The following is a 17,471-nucleotide window of genomic DNA, read 5'->3' as shown; positions in this document are numbered from 1 at the left end:
ATGTAGCAAATTGCAAAGAGACACTCCCTTTGACATTCACATAAGAGCTGTCAGCTCAAACAGATAAAAGTACAAAGTACTCATTCTCCTTTGTGATATACACAATTAGTCTATGTAACCATAAAAAGATAAGAGTTTCCTTTTACCATTTTTCAGATCTCTTTAGCTACAAACTACAACAGAATTCAGTCAACTTTATGTTTTCTACAGACACTGGCAGATGTTCCTTTTCTGACAGCTTGCGACTTATTAATAAAGCTGTCCAGAAATCTGCAAGCTGTTGCTTTTATTCATTAGTTAATGGTTAGGTTCACTTTGACCCCTAGAATTGAAGGGTGTGGCCCAATCCTAAAAGCCCTTAAGTAGTGGCTCTCAACCTTTCCAGACTATTGAACCCCCTTCTGGTGTCTGATTTGTCTTGCGTGCCCCAAGTTTCACCTCACTTAAAAATTACTTGTTTACAAAATCAGACATAAAAATACAAAAGTGTCACAGCATGTTACTACTGCAAAATTGATTGCTTTCTCATTTTTACCATATAATTATACAATAAATCAATTGGAATATAAATACTGTACTTATATTTCAGTGTAGTATATACAGTAGTATAAACAAGTCATTGTCTGTATTAAATTTTAGTTTGTACTGACTTTGCTAGTGTTTTTTATGTAGCCTTTTGTAAAACTAGACAAACTGCTAGGTGAGTTAACGAAGCTCCCTGGAAGACCTCTGTGTACCCAGAGGGGTATGCGTACCCCTGGTTGAGAATCACTGCCTTACAGGACTCTCTAAAAGTTAATGGGCGTTCTGCTCACAGACAGCTTGTAGGATTGGGCACCAGAAGTGGAGAATTTACTATGCAAGTGAGAGATCTTTCCAGATCACAAATGCTTACAAGTCACACCTTTAAAGTTTCATGGAATGCTGGATCCACCGTGTTCTTTTTAACAGTTGTCTTCCGTTTACTCCGAGCAGATTTATCAGGAAGCAAATAACTCTTTGCATACCTTGCAATCAGAGAGAGGGATGGGAGAGAGAGCAAAATTAAGGACAGGTCAAACTGAGAAAGAAAGAGAAGGAAATAAAATAGCATGTTTTCCACTCTCTAATCCTTGGCATATTCTTATTGATTTCTTAATTTTTCCAGGGTATATTCAATGCTGGTTAATGGTGTCAAATTCAGACTGTCTGAAGCCTGACATCCTCCGTTTATCAACAGCTGGTGTGTTTCAACCCTGTTCTGATGATCACTCAATCCTTGGTCTCTGTTGAAACTGCTGACAAGGAGGTCAGTTACAGTCAACTGTGGTGGTGGTTTTATGACATGAACACCTGGTATATTATGGATTGGAATGAGAACATCAATGGAACCAACTTTAGAAGTGCTGCTGCTTCTCTGAAAGTGAATTTTTTTTATCCTTATAGCATATAGAACTTTACAATACAAGTGAATGTCATAAATATACTAATAGTGTATGATAATTCATTACCATTTCCAGTGCAGATTCTTTTAGTAACAAGAAAAACGTAAAAGGTGGTATTTTCAGACGTGCTCAGAGTTGGCCCAATTCTGCTCCCATTGAAACCAATAGTAAAACTTCCATTGCCTTCAATGGGAGCTGAGCTGGGCCAGCACTAAGCATGTCTGAAAATACTATTTGAAAATGTATAATATTTAGGTCATGTGAGAAACTCACATGTTAAGCAATATTTCCTCAATGAGAATTCTATGGACGGATAATGGTCCACCACTGATACACCATGGAGCATGAATTCAGAGCCGAAAGTGACTGATGGCACCATGGATGCCCATTATCTGCCCATAGGGCCTGTGGTGAAGGAGACAAATGTTATCAGAACATTCTTTTAAAATGCAGTATTTTATATTTCATTTATAACAGTATTTAACTGTTAAACCAATCTTTGAGTTAAATTCTGGGGAAACTGAAGATCAGTTGTAGATTTCAGCAGCAACGCGGTCCTTGCACTGTTTCCCAAGCCCCTTTGTACGGTGTGTTTTAAAAGCCTTCTCAACAACAGGGAGTAATGCAAACCAATCAGCCATAGCTCAAACCAGCCAACAAGCTGAACAGTTTTGACAGATTGCTAGCATAAGTGTTGGACACAACACATACCCAGCCAACTTTTGTGGCAAGTGTTCTAAGTGTAAACAATGCCTGTACTTGTTTCTACTGGCTGAGACACAGCACTCTGTATACCCAATACAGAATGTAATGTTCACTACTACATGGAACTTCCCACACCACTCTGAGGCTTCTTGTGATTTGTATGCTGGCTACACCATCAGGAAACTCAGGGGGTATTCTGTCACTTATTAAACATTCCCTAACTGTGCCATATTATTATTAGCTAGCATTCCAACAAGGATCCTTTTATCAGAAAGTTCAGTTTTAGGATCCTCCTCTGCAAGAGACTCAATGCCAAATTCCTCCTGATAAAATCTAAGCATAACTCCGGAATTCCAGCATGCTGATCCAAATGGACTCAACCAATGTATTACAATAGGGTCAAGCACAATCATACAGTTGGATATTCTGCCTGGTGAATTTCCATGAATGACTTCTGCCATGGAAAGATAGAGACTCATTCATAAACAAAACAATAACCAGACAGAACACCCTGGGTTAAATGTTCCAACATTAGCACCTACATTGCAAACAAAAAATGCACTGGCATCTTTCATACACAGAAATGGGTACTTTTTGCATAAGTAATATATTTATATTATATTTTGCAATTATCATTAGCTGTCATAGCATTTCACAAAAGCAGAGATTCATATCCTCAATTTATAGATGAGGAAGACAGAAAGTACAGATGTGTTCAATAACTTGTCCAATGTCATGCAGTGAGTCAGTAGAGGAGTACGGAGTGTAACATAGATCTCACAACTTCCTGTCTCAAGCTGGAACCACTAGACAATGGGTTTACAGAAATTTTTTGCAGGCACAATTTAAGTACTAACAGTCTGACATCGGGGCCTATGTATAAGTTGATATATGTATAGCACACAGTGGCAAGTCAGACACACACATATGTATATTTTGAAAAAACTAAACACCTTGTTTTTAGCTTTTTCTTTGACACTGAAAAACTTACGGGTTACACTTTTTCTTCTTCTCTTCTCCATAAGCCAGGTTCTTGCAGGCCTTGATGCAGACTTCTAAAGTGCTGGCTTTAAAGACGTATCTGATGGCAAACTCTATTTCTCCTGTGACATTAGCCGTGTCAAAAATGCTAGCCTCAGTGCAAGTGCTGCTAATGCTATATAAACTGCCCTATGAAAAAACAAGGATTAAAAAAAAAAAGTGACCTCAAATCCAATAAGATAAAATAGTTTTTCTCCCTCAAATCTTAGTATCTTTGTAGAAAATTAACTGTCAAAGCCACACCAAACAACACAGAACCAAAACAATACATGCATAAAGCTATTTCTTCACTATCCATTCTAGGCCTTAAATCATAACTATTGTTGAAATGCTATTAGTTATTAATTTTTCTCTATCGAATTAACTATATTCATATAGTACACTCCATGAGGGGTCTTTCTCCGTCATCGATACATGACTGAGCACAACTATCCTATAGGCACTCACTGTATGAGACCATTTCTCTATTTGGAAGTTGACTCCCAAACACATTAGTATGTGACCAAAAAAAGGCTTTTTAAAAAAGCATGTGATAGGAACAATATGGCTACTGGACTGATCAGCACCCACTGATGTCAATGGCAAAAGTCCCAAACACCTAAAAATGTATAGCTAGACTGTGTTTTTGGTGTGCAGCCTATAGTAAGGGGCAGTGTTGAGTTGCACAATTCAAAAAAGAGCCCCAGGAAGAATTGAAGGAAACAAAGAAGGTCACTTATTAAACATTCCCTATGGGCTCCCCAGTGGCATATTTAAAGGGCATAGCTTACTTTCCATCATAGCCAGCCAGCTGTGTGTGTCAGTGCATAGTGGAGATGGATCCACGGCTTCACTCCTCCTTGTCCCCTCTTTACCCTCCTTGGGGGGGGGAGAAGGTTCTGGGGTGTAGCCTCTGTGCTCCCCTGAGCACCCAGACAGAAATTGTGGTCATGAAAGTGAGGTGAAGAAGGAGCCTTTACTCCCTCCTGTGCTCCAGTGCAGCCGTATAACTGTAGGGTGTAATCTAGCTCTCAATGTACTGAACTATGTATTTAATCAAGACAGTTTTGCTCTCACCTCTTAGTTCATTTTTAACTTTAGACTTTCATTTTAATTTTAGACTTTAACTTTAATTTTAGACTTTAATATGAGTGCTTCAGGGCTCCTTTTAAGTACTGTTACCAGCATGTGTCCTTAAGACACCAGTATGTGTCTTGTTATTACAGCAATCTCTTCTGACACTAACACCTTCACAGAATGCGATGTCATCAGTACTTGAAATCCCTCCCTCTGAAAAAGCAGTCCTGTCCTATTCTACACACTCACCCACCCTCAATCCTTTGGTTAACCAAGGAGTTCTTACTTTGCATGCCTTAGCAGCTAAGAACACAGGCTAATGTTTACAACAGATTATATCTTTCTGCACTGCAGTTATTTTTAATTTGTGCAGTTTGCCATACAACCATTTCAACATTCACACCAATGTCTTTGACTGAAGTCAAAGAAGTCACCTGCTCTACCTTATAAGTTCCAAGCAACACACAATGCTTATTTGGCTGAGAGTGAGGGTGGAAAGTGAAGTCCTGACAGGAGCTATGCTTCCATTTTGAACTGACGTACAGCCCATGTAATCCAGCTGATCTCACGGGATGTGAGTCAGAGCAGCAGTTATTCTCTATTGCTGTTTTCTTAAATTCTGCTCACCCCCTCACTGCAGGGAAGTACAATTTTTGACAGCTGAGTAAAAAATTCGTTCATTTTTCACTACCACTTATCAGAGGAAAGGACGGCAATTTCATGCCTCAGCTGACAGATTTTAATGGTAGTTTTGCAGTGCTGCCCTACTGTTTAGTTCATTGATCCTCTTATTTATTCAGAGGAGCTAGGTGCTCATTCCATCCAAACAGTGCTGTTCAGGCTGGGTAGCACTGTATGTTTCTTGTTTTCAGCAGGCTGTGCAGTGGCTTTATCAGGGGTCAGATCCTTGGATGAAAGTAAGTATTGTAAACATTCAACAAGGAAATTCCCCATCCATTTGGTCCTCTCTCATAACTAATTAACAGTGAGCTCCTGTACTCAAGCCCAGCTGGCAGGAGTTGGAGTGACACTATCTTTTAGGCTAGAGGATACATTTTGATGAATTGATGATCAGCATCACAGAGTTCCCCCACGAAGAATGTGCTTGATAAAGTTGGGCCTCCCCTTTGACAGGATAGCAAATGTTTCACTGTTTAGATTGGGCTGTCCATAGTACAGTCAGTGGAGTCCCAGAATGAATCCTGCAACTGCCCTCCAATCCACTGCAGGGTAGGTTGTGACGGGCTCTGCAGTGATGCATGGTGGGAAAAATGCTAGGACACATAATTCCCCTCTGAGCTTCTCTAGAGCAGTAGGGCAGTACATCTCCATAGTGCCCCAAACACAACTGTGTGGTGAACTGTTGGCAAACACTGATTGCCCACTGCCTCGCACTTTGTGTAGTTATTCACACCTCTGCAAAGCAGGTGTAAAAGGATCTCATTCTGTCACTAAAAAGCAAGAGACTGGTTCAATTATGTTTGGCCCCTAAGAGCCATTTTAGCTCCCTCTCTTCTTAACACCAACTCTGAAATGCCTAGACAGTGCAGTTCTGATTCTCAGCATGTCCTGATAATTCTTGACAAGTCATTTATAACATACTGAAAGCATTACCCTCAGTGAGACACAGTTAATATTCATAGACTTTAAAATCCTTGTTGCATTCACTTCTGATTGGTTTTCTTCTCTCCCTTTTGGCAAAGATGAAGTACAGTATCTGGTATATCCTCAGTTAGGGGACTGTATTTTGTAAAAAGCATCAATGATATAAAGGCTTTTCCATCCTTAATGACTATGATCTCCTTTGCACTCTAATGTTTTTGTCCTTTTCTATAAACTATCCTCCTCAGTGAAGAGAATGAGGCAGCTGAGTTTGCACACCTCAGAAGACATTAACTGAACTTCAATTAAACTGAGGTTTCAGCTAACTGCCATTCATTCAACTGTGTTTATGCTGCAGTAAACTTATAATGCTGCTATAAGGACCATGCAAAGGATGGACAGTCTTCCCCAGGTTTGAACTAAAAGTGGAATTCTCTCCTTATTTCTGAGTATAATCAATGATATACCCTTTATTAGACAAGCTCTTAACTCCTACACTTGAGTCCATTTTGTACCACTGCTCTATTCTGCTTCATCTCACATTGACACCTACATGTTTTTTGCCACCGCAGAATATGGTGTCACTCATGGGACTGGTTGGAATGTCTTCTCCCCGTTTGCAATTCCTTTTGGTAAAGACTTCATTGTCGTCCCGTGCCCCACTGATGAGTTGCTGAAGGCTTGGTGCATTTTTTATCTGTAAGAGATGTAACACTGAACCTCCATTTGTTTGTTTGTTTTGTTAAGTCAAGTGCCCTGTGTTTCCCGCCCTTCTTCCCCACCCCATGTTCTGCCACATAAATATACAGTCCATACCAACAATTCACATATGGGCGTGTCTGCTTTGAGAGATTGTTTGACCAAGGAACGGGTCTATAACTAAATTTTAATTTGTACACACACTGGCTGATCCATTGCTGCTCCACCCTGTCCATAGTATACCCATAATCTTGTATGGTGGACATGCCATTATTCAAAAATATGCTAATATGGCAACTGCAATTAAAGGTAATCATTGTAGCAATGTATTAATTAGGACAACCCCCTCCAAAAGTTTGGTTGTTTGCCCAAAGAACTCTTCCTCCAGGAAATTACAAATTGTATGTTATAGCACACATGGCATATGCCAATCTCCACCTATGTGAAGAAAGACAAGAATGAATGTAACTTAAAGAAGAGTAAATACAAGGATGGACTGACAAGCCTTATTTAGCTGTGACTCCAGAGAAAGGCCGAACATTTGATGTTTAATTATAACTTGACTATAATAATCCAGAATGAGGGAATTCCAAGCAGCACAACTTTAAATGCCTCTCCCCACATGAAGACCCTGATTGTGGGCAAAAAGAAGAGATGAGGTAGGATTCCTCAGGATTTCCCTTCCAAGAAAATACAGTCTCTGAAATACATTTCACCAAGGGCATGGGGAAAAAACAGCACTAGGAAAGAAGGAAAAGGTCACTTTGGAATAGATATTTCTTTGAAGAAACACTATGATGGAATTTACTACCAAAGGACTAGCAAGAATATTCTTGCCGGAATGAGCCAACAACATTAGTGAGAATTATTTGCACACAGGGAGGGGATAATGAGCCCTTAATAATCACAGGGCCTTCCTGTACTATTTGCAGAAACAACTACAAAAACGACCATCGATGAAGATGAAATGGTGAGATTAATTTGAAAACAGACCTCATTCTGAACAACAGGTTACACACAATCCAAGCCATTATACTTCTCTACCCTGTTAAATACAAAACAATAAACATAATGATGGATAGGGCAATGTTAATATCAGTGCTAAGGTTAGAATAGCACATATATATAGGGAGAAAATCAGAAAGGCTGAGGCACAAAATGAGTTACACCTAGCAAGGGACATAAAAGGCAATAAGAAGAGGTTCTTTAAATATATTAGGAGCAAGAGAAAGATAAAGGAAAGTGTAGTTCCTCCACTCAGTGGGGAAGGAGAGCGAATAGCTAATAACATCAAGAAGACTGAGGTGTTTAGTGCCTATTTTGTTTCAGTTTCACCAGTCAGCCTAACTGGGATACCTGGAAAGATACTGGAACAGATTATGAAACAATCAATTAGTCAGCATCTAGAGGATAATGGAGTTATAAGGAATAGCCAGCACAAATTTGTCAAGAACAAATCATGCCAAACCAACCTAATTTTCTTCTTTGACAGGGTTACCGTCCTAGTGGATGTGAGACAGCAGTAGACATGATATATCTCGATTTTAGTAAAGCTTTTGACACAATCCCACATGACATTCTCAGAAACAAACTTGGAAAATGTGGTCTAGATGAAATTGCTATAAAGTGGGTGCAAAACTTGTTGAATGACTGTACACAAAGAATAGTTATCAGTGGTTCACTGTCAGACTGGGAGGATTTATCAGGTGGGTTCCTGCACGGATTGGCCCAGGGTACTATTCCTGTACTATTCCATATTTTCATTAATGATTTGGATAATAGAATGGAAACTATGATTATAAAATAAGCAAATGACAACAAACGGGGAGGGGTTGCAACCACTTTGGAGGGAAGTTTTACAATTCAAGATGACTGTGATAAATTGTAGAATTGGTCTGAATCCAACAAAATGAAATTCAGTAAAGATTAAGTGCAAAGTACTTCATTTAAGAAGGAAAAAATCAAATGCACAATTACAAAATAGGGAATAACTGGTTAGGTGGTAGTACTGCTGAAAACGATCTGGGGTCAGAGAGGATCACACATTGAATATGAGCGAACAATGTGATGTAGTTGCAAAAAAGGCTAATATCATTCTGGGGCGTATTAACAGGAGTGTCATATGTAAGACACTGACAGTAACTGTCCCACTCTGCTTGGCACTAGTGAGGCTTCAGCTGGAGTACTGTGTCCAGTTCTGGATGCTGCACTTTAGGAAAGATGTGGATAAACTGGAGAGTTCAGAGGGGAGCAACAGAAATGATAAAAGCTTTAGAAAACCTGACCTGTGAGGAAAAGTTTAAAACTAATAAGAGTAAAAATACATTTTTACTGCTTTCTGTCGCCAAAGCAAGGAGGCATGTCTGAGTATACATAGGATCAGACCTGTTGAGTAAGAAGGTGCCATTTTGATATAGTCACTCTTCAGAGTAGAACTGCAGCTTAAGATCACTTTAAGAGTTCTGGCAGAGAGAACACAAACAGTGTGACGGAGGGGTGGGGGAAAGAAAGGTGATAGCCTTGTTCACACTGATAAAAAGAAAACAGGAAACCACAGAGAGAATAACAGATGAGGCATTTAATAAAGATTAACAGAGTAGCTACCCAGTGAAGTAGAAGAACTGATGGACACTGTCACTAAAACAATTAAAAAGAGGACAAAGATCAGAATTAGAGATAATGCTAGGAAAGAGTAAGCGGGTGGCACAACAGCTGGCAGAGATTAAAAGTAAATGTTGGGATCACAGCATGAACACAAAGAGCCATAAGATAGGAATAGAGAGAAAGGTGTGAGTAAAATCTTCAACCAGCAGTAGAAAATCTAGATTGCAATGACGACAACCAAAATAGAAGATCAACCAAAACTTCACCCAAATCAGCCAAAACTCAAGCAGAGGTTTTGGGTTTTTCAGTTTGAGGGACATTAGAGATTCCTGTTCTCCAAGAGCAGAGATCTGACAACACAATCAAGAAAAATGTTACCTTTCTATATCCCTAATATAAAGTACTGATGTACATTAAGACCCTAAAACCTTTAGCATTTATAGCAAATTAAAAAATCCAGACACATTGTTTAGCAAACACATCACTGGGAGATTCAAATTATAGAGATTTCATTCATCCATAAAACACAACAGGATGTGTATTTAATGTGCAATGAAAGCACAGTTAGGGTGTGTAGAGAATGTTAGTACATTAATTCTTTCCTTATTGCTTCTCAGTGTAGTGAAACATAGCAGTGCTTTTCCAGTGAAACCAGACAATGAGGAAACACTGGGGATGTGTTTGGTCTCAGATAATTGGCACAGAAGGCAGCACTGAAGTGGTTAACCTATCTATATTTTCCATAATATCTAAAACATAGTCTCAATGCATCCTATTTAAAAAAAAAAAAAAAAAGAACACCACAGAGATACTTTGCTTCATTTTCTAACTACATAGGATTTGCTGCACCAAGTCAGATCACTGGTCCATTAAATCTGGCATCCTGATTCTGACACCAGTCAATTCCTGATGCTTCAACAGAACGTGAAAAGCCACCCCGATTTACAACATTGTACATGGGGAGAAATGTCCCTTTCTGCTCTCTGCTTTGAGAAATATACACTCTAATGCAGAAGCATTTTTGTAAACACCTAATGTAACAACTCAGCATGTGAAGTCTACTCTATTCAAATGACTGCGGCAAGCCAGTGTGGCCCAACTACTTAGAAAGTTTCAGTTTATAAAATTCAGCCATTTGGAAGATAGACATGCACCAAACAGACCCTAACCACCTTTTTACAGAAGATAAACTAAATTGTTTCACTCTCTCATAAGTCAAAAACAGAACAGAATTTACTCAAACATTTAAAAAATACTGAGGGGTAGAGATTGGCCCTTATGGAGGTAAATGAGAAGGGGCAAAGGGAGGAGCTGCAGGAAACCTTCCCCACTTCGCTGCCAAACAGTTCACACAATGGCCAACACCGTCTCTCCTCAGCAAATTGCCCAGAAAGTTTCAGAGTAGGTGTGGAAGGGCCACAGGTCAGTCCCCCTCTTTATCTATAGGGGCTGAAAGAGGGCCGGCAGATGTACTGGGAGAACAATCTGTGCAGCTTATTGGCTGGTTTAGAGTCTGCACCAAGCAGCCCCAGGAGAGCTTGTGAGCCACAAGCATGCCTGGAGTTCCCCCTGGAGCAAGGTGGCTCCAGGCAAACTGCACAAACTAGCTCTTAGCATTGAGCTGAGACCAAGCCTGGAGAATTTCAGACAAAAAGAATCATTGAAAGTTACAAAACGAGGGGTGCCAGTGGTCATCTCAAAGTAAACTTAACTAGCTTCCACTGCTCTAATAAAGCCAGTACCGTATCATGACAATCATCAGTCCTCTAACCATATTCCACTCACAAAACACCTCTTAAAATATAATGACTAAGTATAAAGATTTGTATACCCTGCTTGCAATGTTGATGGCAGTGTCAGACTGACTCCTCCTTTCCTTCCTCCGTTCCATGTCTTGCCCATAATCTGTAGTTAGGAGACTTTTGTCAGCCCTCATATCATTCTGGGACTTTGAGATTTCTAAAATGAATACAAGAAGAGAGGGGCACATTTATAACAAACATTGTCAGCAAGTCTGGAAATTTATGAAGCTAATCCTATGTCTTTCAGATCTGTTACACTACAAATCTATGATTTATCTCCTGAGAAAAAGAAAAAGATAGGAAAGCAAGAACCTGTCCAATTATGCATAATTACATTCTGCCTACCTAAATTCCCACTGCAATCACAACTGGAAAATATATTCTTCACTTCTTGTCCTCAGCTACTGTGTAGTTCTGCTGTATGCTATCAAATAGTTTCATTGCAGAGGTGGCTGCATTTCAGGAACAGGGGAAGAGAATGATTCCTACATACAATTTAGATATCAATTTGTAAAATGCTTTGAGTTCCTTTGGGATAAAAGGCACTATATAAATGCAAGACCATTATGATCATTTATGGGAGTGCTACAGTGGAATTAGGCAAATGGAGAGTTAATTAAAATGGATACAAAATAAGGAAGAAAATGTAAACGTATATTCAGGCCCCAAACCAGCAGGGTTTTTAACCACATGTATAATTTTAAGGATGTGAGTGCCCCCACTGACTTCAATAGGATTGCTCACTTGCCTAAACTTACCATACTTAAATTCCTGGCTGAATCAGAGCCTCAGTGCATAAAAGGCCCTTTCCCCAAGCAATTCCGATTCCAGTATAATTAATGCAACAAAATATGGTAATGCATCAATCCTTATGGGCTGTACACAATTAGCCAAATAAACCTGCCAATGCACTTGGAGCTTTAGTGCAACACTTCTTGGCTTCTTTCACCTTGGGATGCAGTCCAGGAGGGCTTCTCTTTATTTCAGGGGAAGGAGTGGACAAATTCATGATTCTTAAGCTTAAAGATGGGCAGTCCCAGTAACAGACACCCTCTGTGCTGTAAACACTAGCTTACCTAGCTCCTTATGAAGAGTTAATGTTGCAGTACAAGTGATGCAAAAAATATCAATAGTCATCACGTTTAATACATACTGGGAAAATAAATCTTTTTCTTGTAGTGTGCAACACTGGCTGCTGCAACAGAAACCTCACGCAGCCAGCCATGTGTGTTGTGATGCTCAAGAACAATGGGACTCTGGGGAGTCTGACATTTAAAGCTATTGTGACATAGGTTTTGCTTTTAAGAGCAATCCATCCTCATGTTTATTGAGCTTTGTGTATACAGTAAATGTGCCAGGTGACACGTTCATAGAGAGGCTCAGTCCAGTCGTTCCCCACAGTAAATGCTCTGGATTTAAAATATATATATATATAGTGAATTCAGCACTAATAAAGTGGCTGGAGTGACAGAACTAATGGGTCGAATAGGTTTATAACAGATTCAGCACCAGCACAGGCTTGCCCCACACTGCCCTAACAATGGGATCGTTGGAGTTTCTAGATTCAAGTTAGTTCAGTTTTCACATCCATTCTTTCTTTGGCGTCTCTGCTCAGACAATCAATAAGGGTGCCAATTATGGCCTGTTGCGTTTGCATTATGAATTAGACCAAGACCAGCAACTCATTTCACATATGCCATCCAGAAACTAATGGAGTATAACAACTTTCTCTCTCTGCCAAACAGAATGGACTGGAACTAGCACCCTAAAGGGAAAAGGCTTTCTAGCAATCCAGTCTGTGGAAACGAAAGCTTTGCATCCTACACTCAAATCCTTTGGTTCCAGATCTGCTGTCAGATATGCACACACAAGTCCCATTGGCTTAAATGGGAGTGTCTGGACTGAGGGCATAACCAGGCTCTTTGTTTTTACTTCTTGCAAAATAAAGGAGCTGTGTATGCTCAGTATTGCTGTAAATGAGTCCACTTTTATTTAGATGCCAAAATATGGATTTAGGGACCTAACTTTAGGCACTCATGATTGAAAATTGTGGCCCACATGTTTATCATTGGGCTTGAAGGAAACTACTAAGGAGCACAGTGTCTAGAAGAGGTGGCTTCCTGGGCAAATAGGAGGCAGGGATGAGTTAAAGCTCGTAGCTACAGTGAGTCCCAGCTAGCCAACCCCAATCTTCTAGGAAACACCCCTTTCTTTTTTATCCTCCCTTTCCCCATGCTCTGCCCTAATCAGCAAGGAAAAGCCAAGCTTCCTCATACAGTGTTTGGTTATACATTGGCTTAAGGTGAGTGATCATGTCTTTCTTTGGTAGCTGACTTCACAGACTAGAACAGCCTACCATGCTTTCTTACAGCAAAAGAGGTTCTTGCCCTACTGCAAATGGTAGCAGGTTGTGCTTCTGGTGTTGTATATTCCAGGTTCAATCCACACTAACAATCATAGTGTCTATATATATATATATATATATATATATATATATATATATATATATACACACATATTGGGACACTTCTTGGTGTTCTTGGATCACACAGGCAAAGTAGATTACATTTGGTGAGAACAGGGGGAGGGAAGTGGCTGGGGAGGAAAGAGGGGTCTCATTAGAAAAGAGTGCCTAAGAGACTACTGCAGTTACTCAGCTCTAGTCTCATTTCATAATCCTTGGGATAAGGATACTAGCCATGAGGATCTGAAAGAAAACCCACATGTTACCACTTACAACAAAAAATTCAACTCCCCCCAGTTTCTGCAGGCGGTTGCGGATTAGTAAAAAGGTACGCAAATAGTGGGGTTTTCATAAAGGTCAGAGCTTGTTCCCTTCTGGACACTGCTCCCTTAGTTCTGCACACAGGGCCAAATTCTGCCTTCCAGTAGGTGCAGGTTGTTTCATATACATATCCAAAGCCCGAACTTGCCCTCTGAAGTTACTGAAGAATAGAGAATAGCAATAAGTGAAAGAGGGAAATGAAGAGGACAAAGAATATCAGGATTAAAGATGAATTGATGGAAGAGAATGTCTTTTAAAAACACATACACTGACAGGAAGCTGGAGTACGGGGAAAGAAAAGGGAGAGGATTCTTTAAAAAACTGACAGAAAAGAGAATGACAACATTAAATCCCTTCCTCTGTGAGTGATCAAAGAAGGGCAACCTGTGACAAGTTCACTTGGTGAAGGGAAGATGGATACTACAGCAGTTACCAAAATAGAAGGTTGGCATATTGCATGTCATAGTAGTTGAGTTAGCTGCAGTATTTTCTGATTTTATGTCCACATATCTGAACAAATAGTTACAAGGCATGTCTAATTTTCCATCAGCATTCCCTCTAATTTTTTAAGGAGCTGAGCAACTGATGATCCCAGCTGAGCACTCTCTTTTTTTTTTTGCTATGTAGCAAAGAGACTATATATGAAGGTTTGTTGTTTTTTAAGCAAATATAAGAGTTGTTGGCTTGGTCCTGCCAGCAGTCAGTAACAGACCCTTCACTTCTAACCACTGTGCGGCTCACAAATGTAAATAGAAAAGCACTGAAGGACACTTACTTTTCACATGTGTGGCAAGAGACAGAAACACGTTTTCCACAGACTTATTAAAACGTCTACATTGGCTGACTTCCTGCAATTGGGAGAAAAAAATAAAGAGATAAAATAAAGAGCTGAGTTTTCAAAGCTCCTCATGTCACTCGCCTTTATAAACTGCAAAAATAGCACACATGTAAGATTGCACAGGGCTATCATTTCTGTAGTCAAGCATTTATAAGCACATATTTTTGCACTATATGTAAACATTAGCACCAAAGCATTTGGCTGGGGATGGCTCTTTCAACTGAGTTATTTCGCATCTACCAGCAGAAAACTCTGTAGGCAATTTCCAAATTGCTTTAATAAATACAAGCAAATGACATAGCTCATTAATTTTTATAATATTGTTTGCATTTAAATTAAGGTAAGAAAGTAATTCATTTTAGAGCTGCTGTAATGCTTCTGGAGGGGTGGATTCAAAGGATCTTTACAAGGATTGGAAGTAGAGCTAGTCAAAATTTTTCATCAAAGTCAATGGGATTTAAGCATGCGTATAAATTAAACGTACTTAAAAGTGCTTTCTGAGCAGGGATGGACTGCTGAATTAGGGCACTAGGGCCTAATCCAGAGCCCACTGAAGTCAATATAGTCTTTCAATTGATTTCAGTGGATTTTGGATCCAGTCCTAATAACCCACCTGCTAGAAATTGTGATGCAAATTGTAACCATCAAAATCATTCTGCTCTTCACCAAATTGTACAAACACCACGTGCAAAGTTTTCATTACAAATGGCCACATAAAGTGTACTAAAAAGTTGGTGACTAATCTAATATGTCCCTTAAGAACTCTACTGTGTCATGCTGCTAACTCCTCAGAAAAACGGACGAGATAAAGGAAATAAAAGCATAATTTATATTGCAACAAATTCCTAAACAGCATTACAAGTTGTTGTTATTAGCTACACTTCGGCTTTTCCATTGAAAGAACTCATATATATCTGCACATATATACATTACCACAGTGGTGTTTCCCCCAGTGGTTTCAGTGAAAGGAGGTGGAGTAGGAGGAACCACAGAAATTTTACTAGAAGTTAGGAGAAAAGAAACAATTAACATATTTTTCACAAGGCTCTAATATCTACAGCTTTCCAACCTCTTTGTTTCTTCTCTTTCCTGCGAGAAGCCACCTCTTTCCTGCAACCTAAAGATCTGGGTTGAGAGTCTGTGCTGCCCCTTTTAGAGGCTAAGCACAGAATTTACAGCCACAGAAGTAAGAGCTAAAGTCGCTTTGCACACTCCTGATCCCGGGCAGCTCCAGACAGTATAATTCAGAGACAGATCTGAGGGTCTGTTTGAGTCACTGCAGCCTCCCTAGGCTTCCCTATGGTCACTAGGGCATACTGTGGCCCCATCTTTGACATGCCCCTCCTGATCCCAGCATGCGTTTTCTTGCCACCTATGCCAGTTTGTGAGGGGATCCCCAGAAATCAGCCTTATTGCTGTCTTCCATGGTTCCTGTACTGGCAGGATCTACCCCTGACTGGAACCGGGGCTTCTAAAGTCCTTTTTTTCCCACCCCAACCCCTTCATGCAGCATAAAGGAGCCAAACCATGAGCGATGATCTGCCCCCTTGATCCTCTACTCTTAACGCAATCAATACCCCCAATGCAGACAATGCACTTCCCCTGTTCTTCTGCTCTCTCCTGTCTATATCTATCTAGGTACTTACATGGTCATCTTCACCATAATATCTGACAACCCACAGGTTCTCTGGTGATGCACCTATGCCCCACCAGAAAGCCTGTCTGACTTATGATTTGTATCTAGTCTTATTTACTCTTTTTTAAAGGAACATGGTTTCTTTAACAGAGCATAGACTGCATACATTTAAGTGAACCAATATATTAATTATATATTGCTGGTACTAATTTCAACATGATAGTGCTTAGCCCCCAATTCAGCAAGTTACTTAAAGTCAATGAGACCGCTCACATGCTTAAAGTTTAGTACATATGGATGCACCTTGATGAATAGGGACTCTCCTGTTTTATATTTACTTAATGTTACTAGGCAAAATCTCCAGGCAGTTTACTGCATGTTTGTACCACTACTGTCTTTCTTGGCAATTATTTTCCACCCTGTTCATTTAAACAGAGCCTGTAAATGTGAAAAACATTGGATAAAAAAAAAAAAAAAAAAAATCACACCAAAAATACTGTATACATCCCTGAATTTCCAATAAACTGAAGCAAGGAAATTGTCCAGCTAAAAGTAGGATTGTTTCTTCTGTATGCTCCCATCCCTTTTCATAGAATGCACAAAGACAAAAAGAGTGGCAATCTTTCTATGGTACTACTAATTGCATTCCAAACTTTTTTAAATCTTGAAATTTGCTGTCTTGGTAATCAGAAAACGTAAGCAGCAAGCTGTTTGGTATTATAAAATATGTTCCTTGTACTGTAGTCTCAGTGTCCTAGGACAATTTGTCCTTCTACAAGTCTTACCTTAGTTTTTGATAAGATTTCAAGAGCTTTGCCCCAACTGTTTCATGTCTACCTATGAAGCAAGAAAAAATGTAAAGGTCAATTTGAAGCAACAATAGTAATTAGCACTTAGATAACGCTTTTCAGAATCAAAGTGCTTTCGGGCTAAATTTACAAAAGCTCATGCAGATGTAAATCACTATGGATGAAATTAACCCCTGTGCAACAGACTACCACAAGTCCTAAGCGCCACTTAAATCCCACCTAAGCCAAAATCTGTTTTATTAGATTACCTCACCTCTCCTCAGAGGTAGATTGGCAAGACTAAAGATGTTAAACACAGAATCATAGATGTGTAGGACTGGTAGGGACCTCAAGAGGTCACCTAAGCCAGTCCCCTGCACTCAAGGCAGGACTGTGTAATAACTAGACCATTCCTGACAAGTGATTGTCTAACCTGTTCTTAAAAACTTCCAGTGACAGAGATTCAATCTCCCTAAGCAATTTGTTCCAGT

General features: G+C 39.7%; 1 protein-coding gene across 1 annotated transcript in view; it reads right to left on the bottom strand.

Annotated features, from left to right (window-relative positions):
* The window catches only part of SYTL3 (synaptotagmin like 3), a 40,596-nt gene that overhangs the window by 8,109 nt on the left and 15,016 nt on the right, over positions 1–17,471 (bottom strand). Inside the window, exons 5-11 of the mRNA XM_067542494.1 lie at positions 16,978–17,029; positions 15,490–15,556; positions 14,494–14,566; positions 10,963–11,090; positions 6,382–6,525; positions 3,121–3,299; positions 905–1,007 (exon numbers count right to left, since the gene is read on the bottom strand). Coding sequence (XP_067398595.1) covers positions 905–1,007; positions 3,121–3,299; positions 6,382–6,525; positions 10,963–11,090; positions 14,494–14,566; positions 15,490–15,556; positions 16,978–17,029 — 746 coding nt within the window. The remainder of the gene's footprint in view (positions 1–904; positions 1,008–3,120; positions 3,300–6,381; positions 6,526–10,962; positions 11,091–14,493; positions 14,567–15,489; positions 15,557–16,977; positions 17,030–17,471) is intronic.

The sequence above is a fragment of the Emydura macquarii genome, unplaced genomic scaffold (assembly GCF_026122565.2).
Source record: "Emydura macquarii macquarii isolate MOO-44397 ecotype Brisbane River unplaced genomic scaffold, CSIRO-AGI_Emac_v2 contig_705, whole genome shotgun sequence".
NCBI classification, from domain to species: Eukaryota; Metazoa; Chordata; order Testudines; family Chelidae; genus Emydura; species Emydura macquarii.
This window is presented reverse-complemented; position numbering and strand designations above follow the sequence as displayed.